The 27,870-nt window shown below is 43.8% G+C and overlaps 1 protein-coding gene across 1 annotated transcript in view; it reads right to left on the minus strand.

The window, feature by feature from the left end:
• Positions 1 to 27,870, minus strand: part of TANC1 (tetratricopeptide repeat, ankyrin repeat and coiled-coil containing 1) — a 157,630-nt gene that overhangs the window by 34,346 nt on the left and 95,414 nt on the right. Inside the window, exons 10-16 of the mRNA XM_006872044.1 lie at positions 26,055 to 26,286; positions 24,948 to 25,114; positions 22,245 to 22,852; positions 17,204 to 17,312; positions 15,088 to 15,210; positions 6,297 to 6,533; positions 1,747 to 1,932 (exon numbers count right to left, since the gene is read on the minus strand). Of these exons, the coding sequence (XP_006872106.1) occupies positions 1,747 to 1,932; positions 6,297 to 6,533; positions 15,088 to 15,210; positions 17,204 to 17,312; positions 22,245 to 22,852; positions 24,948 to 25,114; positions 26,055 to 26,286 (1,662 nt within the window). The remainder of the gene's footprint in view (positions 1 to 1,746; positions 1,933 to 6,296; positions 6,534 to 15,087; positions 15,211 to 17,203; positions 17,313 to 22,244; positions 22,853 to 24,947; positions 25,115 to 26,054; positions 26,287 to 27,870) is intronic.

Below are 27,870 nucleotides of genomic sequence, written 5' to 3' on the forward strand. Positions count from 1 at the left end.
GGCAAGAGCAATACCTCTTAAGGGCAATGGAAGCATCTGAGCCGGGCCCTGAATCAAAACCCGACATTCCCCTGGAGTGAAGCCAACTTTGACTCATCCTTGAAACTCATATCCATTCCCTCCCTTTAGTAGTATGAATGATGGACCACCGATATATCTAACTATAGCATAGTGGTTACGAATCAGGCTGTGAACCGCCGCAAGGTCAGCAGTTTGAAACTACCAGCTGTTCTGTGGGAAAAGGAGGAAGCTTTCTGCTCCCGTAAAGATTTACAGTCTCGGAAATCCTGTACAGGGTTGCTATGAGTCGGAACCGACTCCACAGCACATAACAACAACAAACCCCAGAAACTGCTAACAATGTGCAGACCGGATTACTTTAAGGATTTTTACGGCGGGGAGATTATTTTGGATTATCCAGGTGAGCTTGATGTGATCACAATAATCCTTACAAAAAGGACCTGGGAGGAGTCAAGGTTAGAGGAAGGAGGAGATGGGCTGATGGACGCAAACACTGAAGTGAAATGAAGAAATGAAGAAATGGGAAATGAAGAAGGGTCATGAACCAAGGGAAGCAGGTGGCATCTCAAAGCTGGAAAACTCAAAGAAATGGAATCTCCCCAGGAGTCTCCAGGAATGCTAGCTTGTTGACACCTCAATTTTGACCTCCAAAACTGTCAAGAGAATGTTTTTGGTATTTTAAACTCTAAGTTTGCAGGAATTTGTTACAGCAGCAACAGGAAGCCCTTCAAGTCTTTCATGACCAGTGATTCGTGGCTCTTTGCTCAGTCTTCCGCCCAGCCAGCCTGCAGACAGGGGTGAACAGAAGTGGTTTCCGCTGTCCTTGCTGATGACAATCTTCTACAGTATGAACCCTCTCAAAGCTAGATGACAGTTTAAAAAGAAACACGTACACTTTCAGAGATGTCCAGTAACAACACACTCCAGGAGTATATTTGCACGTGTTTTTAATGGTTTAAACGCCAAAAATTAGCTAGCAAGCTGTGTGTGAGTTGGAGGGAATTGGGGGGATGTGCCTGACCTTGCTGTTCCTTGGCCAAAAATCAGCCAACCAGTTTTGCAACCAAGTTTGCTTTAATTCATTATTGGGAACGAATCTTATCAAACACTGACATCTCTTATTACTTGAGGATAGCACAGAGTGAAAAATGCATGGAATAAAGTGGGTAAAATGTTATTTACTTCAGAGATAAAGCTAAGCCACGCAGGTCAGGAGTTGACAATTAAATCTTCAAGTTGAAGCATACTGACATCTACCAGAAATAAATGCTCTATTTAAATACTGCATGAAGTTCTCCTTCCGTCTAGGAACTGCAAATGACAAGCATTTTTACATGCTATCAAAGCATTAAAGTTCTATTTTTAACAAATCCTTCACACACTTAAGAACAATTTTAGGACTAGGATTCCATGTGATTATTTTTAAAAGATCGCCAAGACAAAAGAATGAATCAAAGGGTAAAAAAATGTAACGCAGCAGGGTTAGAGGGTAAAAGTAGGATAGGGGAGGAAGAAACAAAAGCAAGGAAGAGTAGAAAAAGGAGACTATGGAAAGTCTACTTACTTGTCTTCAGTAGAAGGCCATTGTGTGTGGTCAAACCAATTGCTATGTCTTGAAATCCTCACTTTCATTCCTTCTGTACTTCACAGGCTCACAACTCAGAAAAAGATAATTGGCAAACACAGCCTCGAGTTTCCTAAGGGACCCTGACCGCACCCACTCACCGAGCTGTGGCCCATGCTGGAGGCCGCCGTCAGCGCCTGCTGCAGGGCTTGGCTCTTCCTCAGTGTGCCTGGCTGTTGGGGAGCCTCTGACCACTGGCAGGACAGTAGGTACTGGAGAATGTCGCCATGGCCCCTCAGTGCACTGTGCACTAGTGCACACTGGCCTTTCTTATCCAAGTGGTCCACCTGGGGGCAAGAACAGGGGGAGGCCAGTTGGTCAGTTTAGCATCAACTCTCCTCTACGAATACAGAGGCTGGACCACAAACTTTGAATGCAAATCCCATCCTACCACAAACACTCAAACTCGTCATTCTGTAGCTCTGTCTCTTCTTCAAGAACTCCTTCTCTGTAATAATGTACAGTTACAGGTCTCAAGTTCCTTTTGTAGAACTAGCAAGCACACGAAAACCATTCACATTCCATATGTCCCCTCCAGCAAACCCAGGAGCTCCCAAGTTCTCTAGTAAACACAGACCAAAAACCACAGATAAAGCCCCATGTGTCTCAACTTGGGTTGTTCAAGCAGAACAATCAGAATCTACTGTGACAAGCTATGATTTAGGAAAATAATGTAGTTCTTTTGCCATGGAACTAGGGGAGCAAGAGGAAGGGAGGGGCCTGGAACACATAGGCTTGCATCGGGAAGTATCTGATGGGAGGTCACATGCAGACAGGCAAAAGAAAGAAAGCACAGAAAGCAGGCTCACAAAACCAGAGAAGGCCAATCACCAACAGAGGAGGAGTATCTACATGGAACTATGTACTTCCAAATTTCCAAACAAGTGCCAGACAAACCTCTGTTCCCTGTCTACACCTACGAGGAGGAAATGAAGGCCCAGATTTGCCACACTTAGAAATTCTGGGGACGCTTTGTACTCCACTCCCACCCAGAGGTTATATAAGGGCCACCCCTTGACATGCCTCCCCACCTCCTACAGAGCTCTCAGCAGTGAAAGGGAGGGGGCTTAGCCTCAAACAAAGCTACAGGACTGTACGGCATGGTGTTCACATATGCAATGTGAACACTAGGAAGGCTTAAAGGCAGATTTCCCCTTGTCCTTGAGCCATTGGGGCTTCTTTAAAAGCATACAGCAAACTTAAAGAATAAAAAAAAACACACAATGACAAGATTTTCATTTGATACCTTATTTTTTAAAGGATTGTACTAGATAGTATTTCTAAAAACACATAGCGCTTACTGTGAGCTTGGTACTGTCCTTGGTTAGTCTATTTTAAGACAGATAGCCCTAGAGACTCTTATTTAAAAATATATATTTACTCAAATCCACCAGCGACTCCTGAGAATCCCTCACTATACAGGGGTTGCTATGGGTCGGAACAGACTTGATGGCATTAACAACAACAGGTGTTATTTATGTGTTAATGTTAATATACTGAGTTTTGTTAAGATTTTGACCACAGCCCTAAGGTAGACATTGTCATTAAGCCCATTTTACAGATGAGAAATCCGAGACACACAAGTTCACCAACTTGACCAACATCCTAGTTGTGGAGTTTAAGTGGAGAAACAAAGATTCCAATCCAGGCAGTCCAGCTTCTGTGTCATTAAGCTCATGGACAGTACTTCTAAGGAACAATGGATTCACTTTAGTGTTCTACAAAGGACACCAACTTGGAAACATAGCTTTCTGAAGCCGTGAGGCTAGATGAAACTATTGGCCAAAGATAATTTTTAAACCTTAAATCAAAATATTCTTTGCATTCTTCCTAAAACCCAACAGCAGTTTAGCTTAACTAGTAAAGAATGCCTACCTTGAGTAGTATGCTCTTTAAAGAACTATAGGCCTGTGCAGGTTGTGAAACTCAAATTACAGACAACACCTACTTGCCGCTAACGTTGCATACACTTTCCCTCACTTTGACCACCCGGTCTGTGACCTACAAATCCTTAAAAACACAGTTAGGAAAGAAATCTCACTCACAACCGCGTGACTGCCAGTTATCTATTAGATAAGGCAGCTCAAAACACTGGGTACAAACCTTAGTGGACAGTGAATGTATGTACATGGGGGAGGAAGAGGTCAGAAAAGGAGGGTGAGAAGTTACAAAATTGAAGAATGTCATCAGCGTCACTGAATGTACATGTAGAAACCTGAACTGGTGCATGTTTTGCTGTGTATGTTTACATATTCACATACTGTGGTACTACAGGATATAAAGCTCTGGACCGCAAGGTGGGCTGTTCAAACTCACCAGCTGCTCCTCGGAAACCCTACACAGGGTCGCTATGGGTCAGAATGGACTTGATGGCATTTAACAACAACAAATATGCATTATATATACTAAAGGACATGAACTGGGTGGAAGGGAAAAGGGGACAGTTATTCTTAGTGAGCATGGAGCTGCTGTTTGAGGTGATGAGAAAGCTGGTGGTGATGTCGCGCAACACTGTAAACATCACTCAAGGCAGGTAAGAATTTGTTTTAAAAAAGTTAAAACAGAAAATTTTATGTATTATTGTTGTTGTTACATGCCGTCGAGTCGGTTCCGACTCATAGCGACCCTGTATAGGGTTTCCGAGGAGCAGCTGGTGAGCTTGAACCGCTGACCTTGCGGTTCAAACGGCTTTGCAGTCTGGCGCATTAACCCAGAGAGCCATACCAGGGCTCCAGATACAGATATGTAAATATAACATAAGGAGTCCTGGTGTGGCTCTTTGGGTTAATGCACCAGACTGCAAAGCTGTTTGAACCGCAAGGTCAGCGGTTCAGCTCAGCAGCTGCTCCTCACAAACTCTATATAGGGTCGCTATGGGTTGGAACCGACTCAACGGCACATAACAACAACAACAACAACGTATCTATGTCTGTCTGTCTGTCCGTCTGTCTATCTACAGTTTTACCACGGTAAGAAAAGTTTTTCAGAAATTTTAAAAAAGGACATCAACTAAAACAGGATAAAAAAGGTCAGGGAGGAAAAAAACTGTAAACCTTTACCACCAACTGGCATGCTAAGTTCCTCACACATCTGACCCCCACCCCCAGCCCCAGGAGTCTCCCTGGTATTCTGCCCAAAACCCACCCCACCCCATTGCAGTTAATAACAGCTGAAGAACAAAGAAACTGCCCAACCTCTCAAGGCTGCAAGCGTTGGAGCAACCACTGGAAGTAACATCACCTACAGCTCTGTCCTTTGTGTGTTTATGCTCACCTCAGTTTGACACAGTGGACCAGGAAGAAAACAATTATAAGAAAGAGTTTAGGAGACACTGCATTTTGGTTAAGGGTGATGGGAAAATCTGGAGATATATAATGAGAATACAACGTGATGATTAAAAATGTACAAGTGAAGAATATTGAGACAGTATACATACGTGTGTTTATGTGTGTGTGCTTATGAATAAAGAAAAGATCATAGAAGAATTGACGCATTTGAATCATGGTGCTCGAGGAGAATATTCAATGTACCACGGACTGCCAAAAGAACAAACCAATCTGTGTTGGAAAAAGTACAGCCAGAATACTCCTTAGAAGCCAGAGTGGCAAGACGTCATCTTCATGCTTCAGACATATTACCAGGAGGGACGAGCCCCTAGATAAGGATATCATATTTGTTAAAGTGGAGGGTCAAAGAAAAACGCTAAGACCCCCAACAAGATGGATTGGCACAGTGAAGCAGCAATGGGTTCAAGCGTAGTAGTAATTGTGAGGTTGGCACCAGATCAGGCAGTGTTTTGTTTTGCTGTACATAATGTTACTATAAATTGGTACCAACCTGAGGGCACCTAACAATAATAACAACATATTAAGTGATGTTGAGTCAGAACCACATAGCAGTTTCAATGCGCGGCTCGTGGGTTTGAACTACCAACTCTGAGATTAGTAGTCCAGTGCCACACCAGTGTATATAAGTTGTTGTTATCGTTAAGTGCTGTTAAGTCAGTTCCGACCCATAGCGACCCTGTTTACAGTTTCTGAGGAGCGGCTAGTGAGCTTGAACAGACGACTCTGAGGTTCAATCCTTCTTTGCAGTCCAGCACGTGATCCCATGGCACCAATCCGTATATTTATATATATGTGTATATATGTATGTATATTCAGGAGCTCTGGTAGCGTAGTGGTTACGAATTGGGCTGTGAACCGCAAGGTCAGCCATTCAAAACTATCAGCTGCTCTACGTTAAGTCCCGTAAAGATTTATAGCCTCGGAAACTCAATTCAGCATAGCTACGGGTCAGAACCAACTCAATGGCATTTAACAACAAACAATGATATATGTATATACGTATGTTTATATATATATATACACACACACACATACATATATGTTTACATCCTCCGAAACCCTATACAGGGTCACTATGAGTAGGAACTGACTGCATGGCACACAACCACCAATATTACAATACATATATACATGAGGGGGCTTGAAATAGTGTGTGGAAAATGGAATTAAAATATAATGGAATTTTCCCACACACTTTTTGAAGCCCACAGCGTTAAGAAATGACAAGAAGTCTAGCAATGATCTGAAAGCATTCCTCCCAGCCCATGCCCCACCCTGCCCAAGCAGAGAAGGCTGCTGCTTACCCTTGCCCCCTTTGTGGCCAGTAGATACACCAGCTTCATGTGGCCGGCAGCTGCCGCATAGCAGAGAGCCGTCATACCATTCTCCGACATTCCGTCCAGGAAGGCACCAAATTCCAGGAGCAGAGTGACAACTTCCTCGTGTCCAAGGTGAGACTGGACACAGAGGATCGGGGCGTTGTTTAGCACTTCCGTTCTGTAGTTCACATTGGCTCCTCCCAAGATCAGGAGCCGGCTCACCTGTGGGACAACAGCCCCCAGCCAGATTAATTTCTCAGGTAAATGTCAGTCTCCACAACATTTCTGGGCAAGGGACAGTGTCTTTCCATTGTCCATACCGTCAACTGAATCCAGTGTGTCAGAATCATGAAGAGGGCTGGTTAAGACCTATGGTTGTTGGGCCCCACCCTCTGAGTTTCTGATTCAGTGGCATCAGAAAATGGACATTTTTAACAATCCCCCAGGCGATGCTGACTGCTGCTTTGAAAATCACGGTTTAGTTTAACAAAGAGGTCACTGTGATTTCAGTGGTAGTAGCCTTGCCTTTCAAGATACAAACAATACTCTTTTCTTTACAAAGAAGTCTTCCTAACAGAACGCAGAGCATGAAAACCTCCATGTGCCCCCTGGATTGTCAACAGCACAATCCTGCCAGAAAATAATCTACTCTCCTTGGAAATCCTATACAGGGTCACTATGAGTCAGAACCACTAGAAGGCACTTAATAACAACAACAACTATTAATTACCCACAAAATGCTCTGGTCCCAGCAATCAAGGAAAGTAGTTTTGTATCTACAGATTTAAAATAAAGGCACTGGGCACCTCATACAAATTTTAGCTAGGCCAACACCATCTTCAAATCTCCAGATCGTCAAAAAAACCCCACAAAAATACCATGTCTCCCACACCACAGGTGTATGTGGTGTTTCCTCAAACTGCTTCTTAAATGGTCATGAACAGCCATCAGACCTCCCAACACAACCCTCTTGTTGCGAGCTGCTTCTTGTTGTTGTTGTTAGGTACCATGGAGTTGGTTCCGACTACAGTGATCCTGCACAGGGTTTCCTAGGCTGAAAATCTTTACGGGAGCAGAAAGCCACCTCGTTCTCCCACGGAACACCTGGTAGTTTTGAATTGCTGACCTTGAGGTTAGCAGTCTGATTCGTAACCACTACACTACCAGAGCTCCTTTTGCGAGCTGCTTATTGGGTATGAAAACCACAAGACACACTATTTGACTAGAACCACACAAAGATCATAAAAAGACACAGAAGCAAAGCTAGGGATATTATAATATGCAGGCTATTCCAATGATGTGTGTCCCTAAGAGAAGCTGACAGAATATTTACAATCTGATATCAGTTCCAGCTGCCCTCAAGTCAATTCTGACTCTTTGTAATCCCACAGCACACAGCAGAACCGCGAACAGGGCTTCTGAATGGAAGCAGAGGGCCACATCTTTCTCCCACAGAGTGGCTGAACTACTAATTAGCAGCTGAGTGCTTATCTACTGCGCCACCAGGGCTTCTTAGAAGCCACTGTTGTGTGGTTGTTAAGTGCTTTTGAGACAGTTACAACTAATAGCAACCCTGTTTCCAAGGAGCAGCTGGCGAATTTAAAGCACTGACCTTGTAGTTCAAACCAACTTTGTAGTCTAGTGCACTAGCCCACAGTGCCACACCAGGACTCCTAGAAGTCATTGTTGTTGTTGTTAAGTGCCACTGAGTCAGTTCCAACCCACAGCGATCATGTATAGGGTTTTTAAGGAGCAACTGACTGGTGAGCTTGAACCTCCAACCTTGAGGTTCAAACTGACTTTGCAGTCGAGTCATTAACCCGCAGTGCCACACATGTGGATGATTTACACAATGAGGACTCATGAGACATTAAGGTGAAATCTGAGACTTGAACCCCATGTGACCCAGCTCTCCTGCTTCCTCTCCGAAAGTCTCTTCTGCCGTTTCCCTGGACTCACCTTGCATCAGCCACCTGGCGCTGCTGCCTGTGCCACAACATGCCAAGCAGGCTCAGCTCTGGAATGTTCTCTCCACAGACACTAAACCCCAGAGCACCTCTTCCTATGGTCCTCTGCTTCCAGACCACATCACAGAGAGAAGTGCCCCCGCCCCGCCCATAAAGTACCTCCTCCCTCTGCCAGGCTCTGCAAAAGCATTCACACACACAAATCCTAGTCACTCTTATCCCCTCTCACATCCCGTCTTCTCTTTGTTCTCCACAGAGAACTAGAGCTCTTTCCAGGGCAGGGATGACTCTACTGTTCAATCCCGTACCTCTCATCAGGACTGTTACTGACATTTCAGAACAGGCAGATCCCCACAGTGCTGAGGTGGTCCTGACTTCTCCCCCCAGGTCATCTGCACCCATGAGAGGGCCCAGCAGCAGCCCAGCCTACTGCTGTCAACCAGCAGGTATGGATGGAAAGGTAGAGAACACACTGACCAGACAGTGTGTCCCTGTTCCAACATTGTGATGTTTAATGTCTGACTGAATCCTTCCCAGCCTGCTCCACAGATAGACAATGGTTCCCTATAACAATTACCAGAATTTAACGATTTAAACATATTTATAAAAAAAATAGCACTGTGCTGATAAAATATCTGAGGTTTTACCAAAACCTAGGGAACTGATCTAAGTTTATCCACTGAGGGGCACATGAGACCCTGGCACAAGGGGACAGGCAGGAAGACTTGTCAATTCCCGGGAAGGCTTTGATGGCCATGTACCCTCTTCCTTCCCGCCTCCAGTTCCCCTTGGAGTCCATGAGCTTAACAGAAAGGGAAAAAGGGAGATTAAAGACTGTTTTCAATTAATTAGTCTCTTAACTATCATGCTGTACCCAATCTCTCTGTGATTTGGTAACAACAGGGGCAGATGTACTTTCAATACTGTCTTGCTTAATACCTTCTAAGCCTTTAGCTAGAAGGCATATACTTAGCTGCAGAAGTTCCTAAAAACATTTATCATCAATTCACACTTCATCTGCTTCCTGGGGGAAAAATTTTCCTTTGTTGGTGCCATGTGGCAGGTATTTTTACTACTTAACGTCCTACCAGCTTGTGAATCTTCCTGTAACCCATAGCTCTCACCCGTGCTGCAATTGAAATCATCTGGGGAAATGAAACGCTTCCAAGGGCTAAGCCCCACCCTTGGATACGCCGATTTAACTGGGGCTGAAGCTCGGCACCCAGAGTTCCCAAGGTGATTCTAGTTGGCAGCCAACGCTGTAAACACATCAGGTGATAAATGCAGCTGTAGAGAGCATGGGCTTGCTCAGGGCCAGGTGCACTTCCAGCTGTGTGATTCACAGGTAAGCTTTGTAACTGCCTAAAGTCTCCGCTTCCTCATCTGAAAACTGTGGCCATGGCAAGGGTTGCTGTGATGATTTAAAATGAAAAGTGCATATACATCAAAAGCGGTTAGCACAGTGTCCAGAATCCAGCCAGTGCTGAATACACATTAACTGTTAATGGCTACACTCTTTCACAGGAGCCCTGGAAGGCACCGGCCAGGTTTCCCTCTACATCATCCTGTGCTCTGCCTGGTGCTGGTCACCAGCACAGAGCAGTCCTGGGTTCTCAAGCTTGCGGGAGCCACCTGCAGCCTTCATGGTAGGCAGCTCTGCTCCCCAACCAGCAGCAAGCACATTCAGGTGCTCAGCACAGAGTTAGTATCCAGAGAAGAGGCAAAGCACTAATAAAAGTAACTTGTCTAGACCATAAGATAAATGCCAAGTATTTTCCGAACAACCTTAGCATACACCACATTTCACTGAGTATCCAGTGACTCGTGGGTTCTTCTCATATCTCCATTTTACAGGTGAGACAACCAAGGCTCAGGGGAGTAAGGAAAAGATGTGCTCCTGGCACAAAGCTAATGACCATCACAGCAGTCTGCGACAGAAGCAGTAGCTCTGGTTAAGACGGCAGTGTCACCGGAAGGGACTCTGCATGATTGAGCCATGATTCCTACCACTCAGAAATTTTCTGATCATCACCACCACAGAAGCCTTCCTTTGAGTACACTTGAAAATGCTGGACTTAATGAATGCCAGGAAACAACAGAAGAGAGGGTAAGGAAGTAGAGGGGTGGGGGACAGAGGTGGAAGGGCAATGCCATCGTGAGGGGCCCTGGCTGGCATGACATACAGAGGACACTCAGAATTCTCAGAACATTTACCGAGGCTCACTACAGCATACCCATCATAAAGCACGTGAGAGTATAAGTAAAAGTACATTGATTTATGAAACAAAAAAATCAAAAATATGAAGCTATTGTTTTGATGTATCTTCAATCTAGGGTTTTACACCTCGGAAGCTTTCATTTCCATCTTCCTAACCCATCCCTGGAGTCCTGATGTGGCACTGGAGGATAATGCACTGGACCACAAGATCAGTTTGAGATTCAAGGTTGGTGGTTCAAACCCACCAACTACTCCTTGGAAACTGTATACAGGCAGCTATGATTTGGAACCAACTCAATGGTACTTAGCAACAACAACAACAACAATCCTTCGCTGGGACTTCTAGTATAGGATCAGCACTGGACTGTAAACAACGAGGTAGGCAGTTCAAACCTACCAGCTGCTCCTCGGAAACCTTTATTTAGGGTCACTATGAGTTGAAACCAATTCGATGTCAGTTAACAACGACACAACCCTTCCCTGTGGAGTCCTTGGTGTGGTGCAGTAGAATAAACATTGAACTGCAAGGTTGTTTGAACCGCAAGGTTGGCAGTTAAAACTCACCAGCTGCTCCTCACAAAACCCTATACAGGGTCGCTATGAGTCAGAACTCGTCCCTGAAGAACTCTAAACACTTTGATTTTTACCAGATCAAAATGGCAGTTTGGGCATTCTTGAGGGACTCAAACTGTTCCTTTAAATATTCTTTAAATTTGGGGAACAAAAAGAAGTCTGGAGAGGCAAGATCAGGGCTGGAGGGTGGATGGGGTAAGGTTTTCCAATGAAATTCTCACAGGACAGCTCTTGCCACCCTTGAGGAATGAGCAGGTGCATTGTTGTGATGGAAAAATCTTTCCTGACCTTTTTCTTACCAATGCAGCTTACAATTTTCTTAAAACTTCTTCCTAATGAGCCCCTGTGATCATCCTGTGCCCTTCAAGAAAAATCAACGAAGATTATCCCTTTGGGAACTTTTTGGAATCCCTAACAACAGACCCCATGACCTTCTGAGCTGACATCTCTGCCTTGAATTTAATTGGCCCAGCAGATGGCCTTGGAAGCCACTGTTTTGATTAGGCGTTTTTCTTGAAGGCACCCTAACTAAATTGTTGTCGTGTACCTTTCAGTTGATTCCAACTCATGGTGACCCTGTATAAGGTTTCCAAGGAGAATCTGGTGGGTTTGAACCACTGACCTTTGATAGTAGTCCAATGTTGATCCTACAGCACAGCACCAGAGCCCCAAAACAAGTGAGGGAACTTGTCTACAGACATCCGCCGGTGGCTGAGACTTGCTTAAATGCGTTTGTTTGGAATAAGCTTGTGCATGTTATGAACTGGAACACTAGCAGCAAAACTTTTTGACTTGCTGGCTGTTGTTAAATGTTGTCAAGCCAGTCCCTGTATAGGGTTTGAACCACCCACCTTGTGGTCAGCAGCCCCGTGCTTATCTTACAGAGGCACGCTAGGACTCCTTACCCTTGTATTACTTAATTATTACCTTATTGGAACATGACTGGAACCCCAGCCAAAAGAAAGCAGGCTGAAGTCCAAGTTGAGCTTCCATTCCCCTCCCTGCCTGCCTGCCTGCCTGCCTGCCTGCCTTCAGCCTGAGAGATGCAACACAAGCTGAATTCTCCTGGGGACAGAGCCTCGGGTAGCCTGTGGTTGGCAGCAGTCCGGGAAGATGATGTGAACAAAACAACTAACTAGATGAGGCCCTGGAGGCCCTGGTGGCCAGGACCCTAGCGTGTCAGCCAGGGCCTGGCTGGCATAAGCTGGCATCGTAAAGCGAGACCAAGTTGTTAGAATTCACTGGGTTGCCACTGAAATTAAAAGCCATCTACCAAGTAATCATTCCTGAGCAAGTAAAATCACTTTAATATAACAAAGTGGCAAACTGCCAATTATTGCTCAATATGACATTCATTCCTGTATGACAACATTTAATATTCTGTTTAAAAAAAAAAAAAAAAAAGCTCCTTTAATTGCCTGCATAATTTTAAATTAGTGTAATTAGTTCAAGGTTCTGTGAAAACCTTTTTTTCTCGCAAACATAAAAGAAACGGAAGGATAATGGAAAAATTCTATAGCCAAGTGATATAATTTTGGGGATGGGGTAGATGTATGTGACATTAAATTTCAATGAAACAAAGTAAAGATGAATAACTCCTAAAAGATTTCAAGTACGTTACAGAGGAAAATTTATAATCCCAGGAGGGTCAAACTCATTACATTATTACACGCAACCTTTTAATTTACTGTCTTAAAAACCCTTATTCAGTAGAGGATGACGTTTTCCATTTACTTTTCTCCACATTAACTTCTGTGTCCATAACTCATTCAAGCAGTAAAAACAGATATTGCCATTTTATTCTTACTTTCTTCTCCCATGTCATCATTACAGAATTTTATTAAGTATGGAGAAGCCAAAGATAAACTTTTGGCTGAAATGAAAGATGGAGCGATGTTATTTCAGTATCTTAATTCTAATTTCTTTAAAATCTAAGTGAAATGACATTCTCAACTTCATCATTAACTAAAATCTAAACTTAGGAAATGGTTTTCACTACCTTTCCATTAGAAAAATTTCACCTAAAAAAGTAAGCATTCCCTGTGTCAGTGGTAGGCTTTTGGAGCTAGTTCTCATTAAACTACAAAAGAAATGGTTTTTGGTGTTCCCTGTCTGTACAAATTTACAAAATGTTTAGAAACTTTAATATAAAACTTCAAAAATCTAACACAAATATATTATTTTTATATTTGAAATATAAACATATTAGAAAACACACACACACAAACCAAAACCCACTGCCATTGAATCAGCTCCTACTCACAGCAGTCCACAGGGCAGAGTGGACTACCAACAGTTTCCCAGATGGGGATCTTGATAGAAGCACTGGGTTACATCTTTTTTCTGTGGCGGGGCTGGGAGGTTTGAACTGCAAAACTTCTGCTTCGCAGCCAAGTTCTTAAGCACTGTACCACCTGGACTTCTAGTATTTATATTTACGTTAAATATAAACAAAATATATATTTTAAGTTAAATATCTACATATAAGTTGACCATAAATATATTAAAGCACTAGACCACAAGGTCTGTTTGAACCACAAGGTTGGGAGTTCAAACTCAACAGCTGCTCCTTGGAAACCCTATATAGGGTCGCTATGAGTTGGAACCAACACCATAATACTCAGCCACGCTCTCTCTCTCTCTCTTTCTCTCTCTCTCTCTCTGTCTACACACACACACACACACACAATATATTAAAAATTGCACATTGGTTTCTGTGGAGACAGAAGCACTCAAACCTACAAGGCTAGAGAGTTGGGGGAATTATGCAAAGCAGTGGGTATTTAGTACAGAACCCAACAGGTTCAGGTGTGTAGTTCCACAGAGGAGCCAGCTCAGGGAACCCTCTGCCCAGGGAGCCTTCTTCCACCCTGACAAAGGCCATGTACATCTGGAGAGGAGTTACCGTTATCTTTGCAGAGACCATCTGCACCCGGCTGGGCCATGATCTTTCTCTAATTCTCATTAAGGCCCTGGACAACAGTGACTCAACTCTGAACTTGGGGCCCTGATAAGTCCTTCCTGAGGCCCAGTACGTCTGTCTGCTCCTTTACACCTCTAAACAGATCAAGAGGTCAGAGGTTGAAGACAGGAGCCAGCTCACACATCAGACCAGAGCCAGGAAGGGCTCTGCAAGACCCAGAAACCCAGACAGACACGGCTGGTGTGGGTGAGACAAGTGGACAGTAGGGGGAGAGGAGCAGAAGGTCCTGAGCAAGTGTCCCTCACAGCTCCATTTCTGGGTACATGCCTTCTCCTGCTCCCTCACCTTCAATGAACAAAGTAAGAAGTAGTAACCAGGTGCTTTCCACAGTCCTTCCCCGGATGGCTTTCTTGAGCTGGTCAGTTTTATAGAAATGATTTGACAGAACCACCTGGTATACTGGAAACTGGTGCCAGAGGCTGAGCAGGCCAGACACTACACAAAGCTTTGTGGTCTTAGCAGTTCCTCGGACTTTCTATGCTAGAAGCTTAGACTGCATTAAGTGGGAAGAACATTCTGTCTTAAAAGCTCAGCAGAATGCTGTGACATGATTGTCACAGACCAGTGCAGAGGAGGTTCAACAGCTCTTAGCTCCAGGTGGGCAGATGCTAATATTCTTTCCATACTCGTAAATAAAACATGTGCCCAAGAGCTTTTCAGTGTCCTCCTCTGTGTGCTCATCTCTTTGTGTCACTTGCCAATGTTTTGTTTTCTGTGATCCATAAAGAGATGGTCAGATGACTGATTGAACCAGGACACTTAACAATCAATTTTCCCTGGAAATCTCTCTCCGACCTTTGTTTTCCTTTGTGAATTGCTTCCTTGTTATAGCTGCTTTGCAACAGTAACCAAGTGCTCACAAAATAGTTTCCAATTACCCACATATTCCTGCCTAAGCAAAAGCTACACTTTACACTTGTGGAAGAGAACCCATAATAATCTTAGATTCAAGACTGGGTAACGGGCATCATGAAGATGCCCTGGACAGCTGCCCACATTGCTCAGTGCAGGGAAGCAGCAGAGGTAGGGGTTTACCTTCACGTTGGGAGTGTAGAGGTTCCTGAGAGAGGCAAGGGCAGCAGACAGCCCCTCAGTGCTGTAACCGATCCACAGTGCTTGAAGATGACTGGACGAGATTCCTGTCTTCTTACTGAGGCCCTGAAAACAACCAGACAAATGTCTTCAGTGTCTCCATTCCCAACCACAGCATCACTGAAAGTGAGCAAGCCCGGGAGCGGGAAACTCTGCACTAACTCCACAGTAAAAGCTGTGACTCACACCAGAACACCTGGAGTCGTGAGCATTGAAAAACCCTGCCTCAAGAGACTACCTATGGAATGGGAGGAAGTATTTCAGGGCTGTATGTCTGAAAGGAGTTTAATATCCAGGATGGATACAAAACTCCTACTACCCAGCAACAAAAAGACAAAATGGGCAAAGACTTGAACAGACATTTCTCTAAAGAAGAAATACAAGTGGCCAACAAACACATGAAATGATGCCCAATGTCATTATTGCACTAAGGAAATGTAAATCAAAATACACCCACTAGGATGCCTATTATCAGAAAACAATGAGTGTTGAAGTGGATGTGGAGAAATGCGAATCCTTATGTCTTGTTGGTGGGAATGTAAAATGGTGCACCACTATGAAAACAGTATGATGATTCCTCCAAAAAGTGAAACATGGAATTACTGTAAGACCCAGCAATTCCACTTATAACTATACACGCAAGAGACTTAAACCCAGGTTCTCAAACAAATATTTATACGCTAACATTAACTGCACCATTAATCACAATGGCCAATAGGTAGAAACAACCCAAGTGTCTAGCAACAGATGAATGGATTAAGCAAAATATAGTACCTACAGGGAAGCTCCGAAAAGTTCATGGAAAAGTGGCATTAAAAGAGGTTTCAATTCTGGTTGGCAATTTCCCACAATCTTTTGAAGTCCCCTCATTTGTACAATGACTATTACTCAACCATTGAGAAATGAAGTCCTGATACATGCTACAACATGGATGAACCTTTAAAACACTGTGCTGAGTGAAATAAATCAGGCACAAAAGGACATATGATGTAAGCCCACGTAAATGAAATTAGTTAGAATGAATGAATGCACGCAGACAATATTTCATCAGTGGTTTGCAGGGGTAGGTGAAAGGAGTCCTAGGGGTGCAGTGGGAGAAGGATGAGGCTGTTTGCTCCTGTAATGAAGTACAGTTCTCAGAAACCCTAAGGAACACACATCGCTCTGAGTTGGAATCAATTAGAAGGCAGCAGGTAGGGGTAAGCAGTAGGGAGGGGGACAGGGAGACTCGAAGCTTAAGGGACACTAAACTTCTGTTAAGGGTGATGTATAAGTTTGTCATCCTGTGGTGGCTTGCGTGTTGCTGTGATGCTGAAAACTATGCCATCGGTACTTTAAATACCAGCAGGGTACATCCATGGTGAACAGTTTTAGCTTCCAGGCTAAAACAGTCTAGGAAGGAGAGGCGGGCTACTTGTAAATGTTTAGTCACAGAAAACCTTATGAATAACAGCAGAATGCTGTCATGTAGCACCAGAAACTAAACACTGAAATGAGATGGATTGGCACAATGGCAGCAGCTACGGGTTCAATGACTGTGAGGATGGCACAGAACCGGACAGTGTTTCGTTCTGTTGTGCATAAGGTCACTATGAGTCAGAACTGACTCGATGTCACCTAACAACAACGACATTAAGCTTGAGGATGGTGGCTGAACATGATACGTAATGTCACTGAACTTGTACATACTTATGAAGACTGTTGAAAGGTCAAATATTTTGTTACATGTATATCTGTCACAATAAAAAAAAAGCAAAGGAGATTAAAAGAAACTTACAGGAGATTTGAAGGAGGGAAAAGTAAAATGTAACCATAGCATTTATATGTACAACTGAATAAACTATAAAGAAATGCGAGGAAGTGATTATGACAGAAGTCAGAATAGTAGTTACTACTTTCAGGGAGGACCGGATGGAATTTATGGGGTACTTTTGGAATAAAGGTGACAAAATTTTCAAAAAGTTTCAAAACCAAACAAACAAACAAAAAAAGACAGAGAAAGAAACCAAACTGACAACAATGATGAAGCAAGCCTTCTGGTTACATGTGTGCATCTCACCTTGAAAATGTGTGCCTTGAGGATGTGGTGGCCGAGTTCCATGGTCTGCTGACGGTTGAGCTTGCCCTCCTGTCTAGAGAACATGAATGCCAGCAGAGCATGCCCATTCCTAAAACAAGAAACACAGAGGTTCTTCACAGAACTTCCTAATCCACCGCACCCAGGCTCTAGATCTCAACTCTCAGATGACAGCCTCCCCTCACTTCATGGCAACTGCTCTGCCACCTTGCAGGGCTCCGGGCCCTGGTCCTTCCTGGTTACCTGTGCAGAGGAGGCTGGTCCCAACCTGAACTGGACCAATCCACCAGTCAGGGCTGCCCTCCCAGCCTCCGGCGAAGGTATTCTAAGTCTCCCAAGCTTTGAGACCACATGAACTGTGTCTGTGATAGTCACACCAAGCTGAATACTGCTCTGGCCTTTCCAGGGTGACGATCACACTCCCCATGGTGGCAGACCGATGGTTTTCCAGTATGCTCAGCTAAGCACACAGTTTCTCTGCTCTCTAAAGAGAAAATTCCCCCTGCAATGCCTATGCCCATGTCTACACACCTCTACCTCTCACTTTCTCCTTCCTTTCCCTCTTGCCTCCTTCGAAGTCCACCTGCATTCATGTGTCTGTTCATTTTGTCAAGCTCAGGTATATTAAGCATAAATTAATTGCCAGCCCCAATGCCTAATTGTATCATTAAGTATTATGATTCCTATTGTATATGAATAGATCAAGTGATTTACTCAAAAAAACAAATGGCTGATAAATAATGGTGGAGAGATTTGAACTGCAGTCAGCTGGATGTGACAGCACATGCTCCTCATCACTCAGTGTAACAACAGGATGCGTTCATTCACTCATTCAAAATCCCCCTTTCAACCCTCCCCATGCTTGGTACTGGAGGTTTTGTGGAGAATGATCCCAGATGCTTCCCCTGAGGAGCTCTAAGAGTTTGGAGGAGACACACAGGAAAAAGACAAACACAGCTAGAATGATGCTATGGACAGAGTTAGTGAGAATAGGGAAGGGGTAAGTCACCTGTGCATCCCAACCCCTCACACTGCCAATTTCCCCTTTTCTGTGGATTAGGTGTTTACCCACACTGTTTGTCTCAATGATGTTTCCAACAATCTCCCAATCTCTTGCTCTACTGAGGTCCTAGTGACACTACAGTATGAGCACTGGACGGCTAACTGCCAAGGTGGCAGTTCAAACTCACCAGCTGTTCCAATACAAGGGAACTGTGAGTTGGAACCAACTCAATGGCACACAAGTTCCTTTCCCAAAACAGTCTTCCAAGCCCCCAAGAAAACCAGTTCTTTTTCCTCTAACTATATACTAGCTTGGAATCCTGGTATTGCACTGTAGGGTAAGGAATGGACTGCTAGGTTGGTTGGAACCTCAAAGTTGGTGGCTCAAATCCACCAGCAGTTCCTTGGAAACCCTATACAGGGTTGCTGGGAGTCCGAATCGACTCAATAGCACGTAACTACAACACTACCGTATCCAACGTCTACCACCACCACTGGCATCAATGATGTCAAAAATCTCTCTACAACTGCCAACTGTGCTTGTTATCCTTAGACATACCTCCCACTGTCCAGTGAAACCTACTGGTGCAGTGGGTTAAGTGTCAGCCTGTTAATCAAAAGGTCAGCAGTTCCTAGCCACTAGCTGCACTGCAGGAAAAAAGATGAGGCAGTCTGCATCCATACGATTTAGACATGGAAACCCTTTGGAGCAGTTCTACTCTGTCTTATTCGGTTGCTATGAGTCAGAATCACTCATCAGCAGTGGATTTGGTTTGGGTTGTCCACTGCCCACCTGGGAGACTCTTACTACCCATCCCTCAAGGTCAAACTGAAGCCCATTCCTTTCTTATAAAACCTACCCAACATCACCTTTTTCCTTTTAAAATCAATGTCATGTCTAATTTCAGAGGCTTAACACAATGGAATCACATTTGAGGCTCTTCTTCTTCCTTGACTCTGCCCACAAGGACAAGTGATGTTCATCTACCTCAATCAGAAGGGCCTGGCTCCACCCCATCATCCTCATACTCAAGTTCTGGCTCCTGTCTGTGACAGTCCTCCCCACACTCCTGTGCATGCACACTCCATGCTCTAGAACCATCGGTCTCCAGAGATGACAGCTAAAAGGCCACTCCCCAGAACATCCTTCTGCTTGCTGTTACTGCTCTTCTGTTCCTATGGCAACCACTCAAAGCTAGATTTGTTGTTTGTGGCCTGTCACTTCTGACACAATGATTACAGTGTGTCCTATATGCAGTGGCCTTGCTCTACCTACTGAAATCCCAACCATGCACTTAAGTCAATGGGATGGGAGATTATTCTAGATGGAATGAGTCTATGGTACCTAGGTAATACAAATGGTTTGGGCTCAACTACTAACATACAGTTCAGAGGTCAGAAGATACCTTAAAGGTGACACAAAAAACCAAGGCCCAGTGATATGCTTCCACAAGATTGGTGGTGGGGGTGGTTGTGTGCCATTCAGTCAGTTCCCACTCATAACGACCCTGTATAGGGTTTCCAGGGCTGTAAATCTTTATGGGAGCAGAAAGTCTCATCTTTCTCCCACAGAGTGGCTTGTAGATGAAGAGCAAACTGCTGACCTTGTGGCTTCCAACCCAACTCACAGCCCACTGTGCTATCAGGGCTGCTCCTTACCTGTAAGATTATCACTAAGGAAATGCTAAGGAGCAGTTCTACCTGTAACACATAGGGTTGCTAGGAGTCGGAATCGACTCAACAGTGATAGATAGGTATGGTCTGTGTGTGTATGTGCCACCATCACAAATCGATGCACCCAGAAAGTGATCTCAGCATCACCTAAGCATTATAGACAGATAACTAAGATACGTGTCTCATGATGGAGGTACTCAGCACCACCACTTAAAGACTGAAACCATTCACCCAGTCGGCAAAAGCTGATGTGATCAAGCCTCTAGATTTAATAGTTAACATGGACGAATCAAGGTGTCAGAGAAACACATTAAAAAACACTACAAGGATGCAATCAACAGAATTCAGACTAAGGAAAATAATACAGAGCCAACTCCGTAGTTTACATAGAAAAAAACACAAAAACAAACCAAAAAACCCCCCTGTAAGATGGGAACCTAAAGAATAAAAAACAATTGAATGCATTTTATGGACCTTCTGTGGATCCTGATTTGAACATACTCTAAAAATATGGAAGAATCTAAAAAAATTTTGAGCACAGCTAAATATTGATGTTATTGTTAAATTGTTTTAGGTATGGCAATGGTACTGTGATTACGAAATGTCCCCTTTTTTCAAGATGCATATAATCAATTATTCAGGGGAAAACGTTATGTTGTTTATAATTTTATGTTTTCTGTTGTTAAATGATGTCGAGTCATAGTGACCATGTATAGGGTTTCCAAGGAGCAGCTCGTAAGCTTGAACCACGGATCTTGTAGTTCACAGTCCAGTGCTGATCCTACAGTGCCACAATTTTAAGACTTTAGGAAAAGACATAAAGTAACATGTAGCAAATATTGTAAAATGTGAATAATGCTAACGTCTGGGTGACATGAATGATGACTGAAGACACTAATTCCCTCATCTCACTCCTGGAATTCTAACTTAAGTCAATCCAGAGTAGGGAGACCAGGACTAAGGGAAAGAAGAGAAGATCTTCAACACTGGTTTAATACCCACCTACTGAGGCGGCATTCTTTCTCATCTTACAGATAGGGAATCTAAGGCTTGGAGAATTAAAATAATTTGCACACTGAATCAGAATGTGAATCCAGTCTTGATACTACTGTCCCATGGCCCCTAAGACAACAGCAGTGAAACCTATGAGGTGTTAAGCCAATGCTCATAGGAAGGAAGGCAGTGTGTGGCTGACAAGTGCTTGTTCCCCTCTTCATTTCTGGATTTCACCATCTGGTCAGGTGATCAGTCCAAGATAGGATTTAGCAGCATTCTAGTCCTACTACCTACTGACCCACAGGGAGCATCAGCTATGGAAGGAAGCAAAGATGCAGGCCAAGGGCAGTGTGGACAGAGGCAGACCGCTCAATGAGACCTTCTCTGACAAGATACGCACCTCCAATTCTTCAGTCTCTAGCTGTATCTACTACCAAGTCACACAATGAACAGTTTATCCGCCTCCTATTAAAGTCCTGGTGTGACACTCTGGGATAAAGCACTGGACTGCAATGTCGGTTTTAACCACAAGGTCAGCAGTTCAAACTCAACAGATGCTCCTTGGAGACTCTCTGTGAGTTGGAGCCGAATCAACGGCACTTAACCCCAACCACCTTATAATAAAAGCAGCCCAGAGGGTTGAGGAGAAAGCTCACTCTGGCCTGGCTCTGCTGCAAATCCACAGCATTAACATCTGACATTCTGGACGCAGCTGACCCAGCTCCCTCTTGTCAAGGAGCATTTGGTATTGGAACTTACAACCTCCATGTCTAAAGTCTGCTATTCTAAGGTGAACCACAAATACAAAATGAGGCAGTCAGACTGCATCACTCTGGTCCCTCTCTGGGTCTCCAAATACATCTGATCCCTGGCTGGGGGATCTACAAGACAAAGTCACTACTCGCTCTAGAGGTGGTGGTGGTGGGGCATGATGGAGAGTCCAAGACAGCCCACAGGCCCACAAGCGAAGAAACTGTGCTCAGCTGCTGGAGAATCCTGCTGCCCCCATGGCAGCATCACACTTTTCAAATCTGACCTTCATTAAAATAAGAAGAGTGTGATGTGGGTCTAGAAAGAAGAGGACAGCAAAAAGGGGTCACATGGTACTCACTAGCTTCTCTTCCATCCTAATCTACTGAGGATTCCTAAAAAAGCTAAAGAGAAGAAACTTTTGTATATAAGAGAATTTTTTCCCCCTTTTGCCAAAAAGGGAGAAAATGAGGAAAAACAAAATAGCAAATCTGAGTGGTTCATCCTGGGCTGCCTTTTCTTGAAACTGTGACTTGCATGCTCTTCCCCGGTTGCAGTTCAGGCGCACTGAAGACAGCTGAGAGAAAGCAGCCTGTCATACCTGGGCTCACACAGGAAGGCTGTGTTCTCACCATCTGCTCTCCACACCAGCCACTCCCGGAAGGACGGATGACAGAACATGCGGGTTCTGTCTCGCCGCTTAATGAGGAAGCAGGAGAGAGAAGCCATTCTCTGCTGAAAGTCTTCCCACCCTTGCTCCCCTTGAATGTGGCCAGCATTAATGGCCTGGAAAATCTGCTCGTCCGTCATGGGGTGGAGAGAGGCCAGGGCTACGTTTAGAATTGGAAGTGCTCGTTCGAAGGCAGACTGGGTCATGAACTTCATGTTGCACTGCAGCAGGTACAGCTCAGACAAAGACACAGGGACGACCTTGTAGCTGGCACTTTTAATAACCAAGTGTCCCTTCTGGAAGAGGTCCAAGGTAAGCTTCAGGTACAGGTAGGAGCCGAGGCTCCGCAGCACCAAGTGGCTGCTCACTTTGCCTATGAGGGCGGCATCGGCCTTGCCGTTCAGAGAGATGTTACTGAGGATGTCCTGGCTGCTGTGGACCCTGTGCTGGACGTAGGCGTGCAGGTCACTGTGAATGTCTTTGTTGTCCGGGAAGTCATCTAAGGAAAGTCTGATGAAGGGCAGTGCATTTATGATTTCCTGAGAAAACACAAAAACGTATAGTATCACTCCACCGAGATTTCTCCTGGACTGGAACATTTCAAACCAGATTCACTAGTTTTTTTTCAAGGGGGATTTTCATGGATTACAGGGACTCATTGTTTTGTATTAGAACATGTAATAGGATAAGTTGAAGATAAAAAGCTTATGTGAAAGAAATCCTGATATGAGATTGAATCAGTAAAGGCTTTCCAGTGCCCTTATCTGAGCACTCAGAGCCCAGCTGGAAGTAAGAGCCCCAGACAGACAATGTCAATCTGTCGGTACCAGCAATGGACCAGCGAGACCCTGCCTCTGACCCCTTCACTGAGCGGTTGTTATACAGCAAGGACAAACACAGCCAGCACCAAACAGCTAAGAACGGGGTCGAGGTTGAGAAAGAGGCATCTCCCTTCAGATACCAGATACTGGGACTGTCTAACTGAATGAAGGAATTGAAACCAGCCCCTAAGCTGATTCACTGGCAACAATGTCCCTGCACTTTGGAACACTCATATTATGGCTTTAATTGATTTTTAAAAATGTTTTTTGTTGTGCATTAGATGAAGGTTTACAGTTTTATATTCAACAACTCAGACATGTTTTGTTCATCTCATTGACGGCAGTAGCCTCAGTGCAGTATCACTTACCCTGTTTGCCGCTTCTATTCCTCCTCTTTTCTTAATGCTGAACTTTGTCCTTGGGCAAAAATTTTTATCTCAAAAGGTTGATTGTTGTAAGGTGTGCATACCTCGCTAGTGTACTGTTGCCTTTGTAGATCCGTACATTGGCTGAACTTGAGCCACAGCGGTGGACAACAAAGGCCCGTAGTCTCGTCCACAAAGACCATGTTCTATATCCTACTTTAGTGTGTTGTTTTCTTTATTTTTAAAGCAAACTTTTAAACTGAAATCTTACATACAGAGGTACACAACCCTTAAATGTACAGTCTCATAGACTTTCATTAAGGCACACACCGTGTAACTAGTTACTAGTAACAAAAGATCACCAGTTCCTCAAAACCCTTTCCAGCTCTACACACCCAAAAGGTATAACAGTGAAGATGAGTATTGCTTTTCTGTTTGTTTGTTTTAAAGAAAACTTAACTATATCATTTCTCAAGTAAAGTAAGCACATATCCTCATTTAATGTAAAAAATATAGAAACAGGCTGAGGACAATTACTCCTATTTTACACAGATGGTAACTCAATGACTCAAAACTTAACACAGCTAGTCAGAAAAGCTTAGGACTCCTGTTTCACTGCTCTACTGTTTGTCAAGATCTATCTACTTCCTGTGTCAAAAAAATTACAGAACCACACATGAATCAGGTATCCATAAAACAAGCATCAAGTTCAACTGAGCTCTAATTCTACTTTTAATGGGGGGAGGGGGGAGACCCAGAAGCTATTTTTAAATGAACAGTATCATAAAAGGGCAAAACCAAAATCCAGTATCTAATGTCTTTACTAAAAAATGAAAGTGGTAGAAGAAAAGAGTTAATGGCTAATTTTAGGTCTCAAATGGGGTGGGAGGGGCAAGTGAAGAAAAAGAAAAAAAATCAGTCTTCATTCAGTTGCAAATGTTACCCCATGTTTAAGTCATGACAAAAATAGACTTTCTCTCTGAATAGGTCTTAAAATCTCTTGCCTTCATCCCTCACTCTTCCCTTCATCAGGAACAAAGCCCCATTCCAAGCCAATGCAAATAACTGCTATTAGGAATGGCTGTAAACTCTTAAGACCTTTTAACCAGACACCTCAAACAGTAGGCATTACTATTAGAGGAACTTAAATGGGTTTCACTTCAGAAACTCGATTTTTGGTAAGCTGAAACTAGATACTTCCATTGGAGAAGTTTAAGTACAGTTCAGTGCTAATAGGAAACTGACTTGACATCTTGATTAATATGTGTTGAGGAGAAAAAAGGTCAGAATTTCACCCGTTTGGGGCTCTGGAGACTAATTTTTCAAAGTCTTAATGTAGTTTCCAATTGAGCAGCTAAATGGCTTGCAACATTTTGAATTATTAGTATTAATCACTGAAAAATGTGGGTATGGAGACTGAGAAAGAAATCTGAAAATCCTTCTGTTACCTGAAAATTGGCTCTTACAGTCACAATCAACTTCAACCAGGCAGGAAATTTAGGAATAATTTTGGTAATAAATGAAGAGAGCGTATCCCCATAATCAGGTTTATGAAATTCAGCTTCATTTAAGCCATCTATCAAAATAATGTACTCTTCTTCAGGAATTTTCTGCTCTAAAGAAGAAAATAATTTTTTTAAATTAAGAAATTATACTTCTATAAGGTGGCACCACACAGTGTATTTTAATGCACAATTTAAAGTGTTAGGCAAAACTAAAAAGGTTTACATATGGCAGAAGAAATGGTTTTCACAGAAGCATATTTTTCTATTAAATTTATAATGAAAACTGGAGCACTCAGCCAAAAGAAAACCAATTCTCACAAAACACTTTTCAGAAACATATTGCACTGCACACATTAGCAGCATCTCATTCATGTATCTAATGCAGCTAGCTCTCTCTATACTGCTGTCATTGGAGTGAGCTACGTGGAGAGAATCACTCAAAACAGAGTAAGCCTGGAAAGGGCACCCAGTCCCCTCTCAGAACTCCCACGTGGATTCCAGGAAAGGAAATCTGATGTCGCCATTGGTTACCCAGCCAAGCTTCACCTGCTCCCACAACACGGCTCTTCCCACAAGCCCAAATTCAACCATCCGTCTACTTCTTAGTGCCAACTTTCTGCCTGGGGAACTGAGGAGAAGTGATGACAGACCTGTTTCCATTCTCTCTATTTCTAAATAGGTGTTTTGGCAAGTAAACTAGGTCAACTGTGAGGGGGCAAAGGGCAGGAACAGGGAAAAACACAGGGTCCATACTGTAATATTAGCATCCTTGGCTTTGCATAATATTCAGGGGCCAAGTTAAAACGGAAAGAAACCTCTAAAGCTGACTTTAGGTTTAAAGTCAACTGGTTTCAAGGTTTCCAGCAGGAGGCCTGAACAAAACAAATGGTAGCCACTTCCCCAATCAATCAATGTATCTCCCCACATCCTCTCCCTAAGCCCTTCCCTTACTTCTATCCCACAGTCTAACTGGCCACCCTGCTTGCTTCTGGGGACACTCAGGGGATTCTGGTTGGAAGGGTAGGGCTTTGGGTGACTTCTTGGAGGTACCGTGTCTCAGGTTTGTAAGTGGCTCCAGTACACCCCTCTTGAAAGCTGCCACGGGGTCCTGAACACAGGACCGCAGACTCAGCATGCTCTGAAGTTGGGGCTCTTTGATGAGGAGGTCTCTGTAGGCGGTCAGCTGATGGGAGCGGCAGAGCAATGCTGCGATGCTGTGCACAAACTCGGGCACCAGGCACGTGTATGTGTTGTCAGCCTGGCAGTAGTGGTAGGCCACGACCTGTGGGGGAAAAAGAGCTGTCAGCAGCCACGCGCCTCTCCAAGAGAAGCATGCATCTGCAGATCACAAGACACACTGCGTCTATTCCCCAAGACCAAGTCATTATTTAGCTCAAATAATTCATCTAAGTCTTCATTCAGTCATGTGGTTTGCTAATAAGTTCTTGGCAGACCTTTAATTGCCGCCCCTCATCAATCTTGATTACAAGTAAGATCAGCACAGGTATTCTATATTGAACATAAATGAATGAAGTCATTCATAAAACCTAAAGCCTAGCCTGACTTAAGGCAATTTCAAGCAATCCCACAAAAGGTGCCATGTTCACTATTTTTTTTTTTTTTTTTTTTTAAATAGCAGCACATCTTTGTGAAATTGTTTTGCAGCTCCCAAGGAGCAGGTGAACAAGTTAGTGGTTATGAAATTCAGGCTGTAAAGCCACAGCTGTTTCTTCCCTCTGCAGAAGGGACAGCCAGCCAGAGACAAGGCCTCAGTACCCCCAGCACACACACACACTAAAGTGTCATGAATCAGAAGTTCAATGGAGACAGGGTTTGATGTATGAATATCAGAAAGCACCACTTTTCTGCCTTTAATAAGAAGGCACAGATAGGATCAGGAAGGAATCTTTTCTGTTACTGGTGAATTAATGAGAGTATTACGAAAATGAGGAGTGTTTTCTCTGTTCAACTTGGAGTCAAGGGAAGTGTCAGATATGGAACTATCTTTGGAGCGGGAGGTTCACAGTAGACAGAACGGAAAGTCTGATACTTTTCCAAATGAGGATGAAAAGCGGACTATTTGAAGATGAAGTGATAAGGTCAAAAAGGGCAAAATGCATCTGTGTAGAGTGCTGCTTGGTTTTCAGAAGCATGTGAATCCCTGCCATGCCACTTAGCTCCACAAACCCTCCACTGCTGGGTGGTATCTTTACAGGAACCACTAGCTATGGTTCAGAGCTACAGATGCAAAGGTGAAATGCCTCAACGAGGTGATGAAGAAAGTCAATGAAAGATTCCCAGTCTGCAGTCTCTAAGTGGCCGTAAGAGCCGTTCTTAGGCCCATCGGAAACTGCCACATGACTCCTGCTTTAGATTAAATTTAGCATCAACACTCAGAGGAAAGCTGTCTGCTATTCAGCTTTCACCTGGATGGAGACTGGCAGGCACCTATGTGAGGACTCCTGCGCTTGTACAGACCACTGTACAATTAGCTGTCCATGAGACATCCGGCACCAGAGGTCAGCATGGTGCTTTACAAAGTCTGCAAAACCAGAAGTGAGACATAAACTGAAATTGTACTCACAAACAGCACATATGTATATTTAATATATAAAAAGAACGTAAAATACCAGAGTGTACTATAAAATATAGTTCTAGTCCCCGATAGTACAAATGGCTAATGTGCTCAGCCACTAACCAAAGGTTTAAGTCCACACAGAGAGACCTTGGAAGTAAAGTCTGGTGATCTTTTTCCAGAAAACTAGTCACCGAAAACCTTGCAGAGCACAGCCCTACTCTGACACAGATGGTTTGCATGTGTGCAATTATGGGTAAAAGGTACAAGGGGGCTTTAAAAAATCTCATG

Source organism: Chrysochloris asiatica, unplaced genomic scaffold (assembly GCF_000296735.1).
Source record: "Chrysochloris asiatica unplaced genomic scaffold, ChrAsi1.0 scaffold00181, whole genome shotgun sequence".
Taxonomy (NCBI): Eukaryota; Metazoa; Chordata; class Mammalia; order Afrosoricida; family Chrysochloridae; genus Chrysochloris; species Chrysochloris asiatica.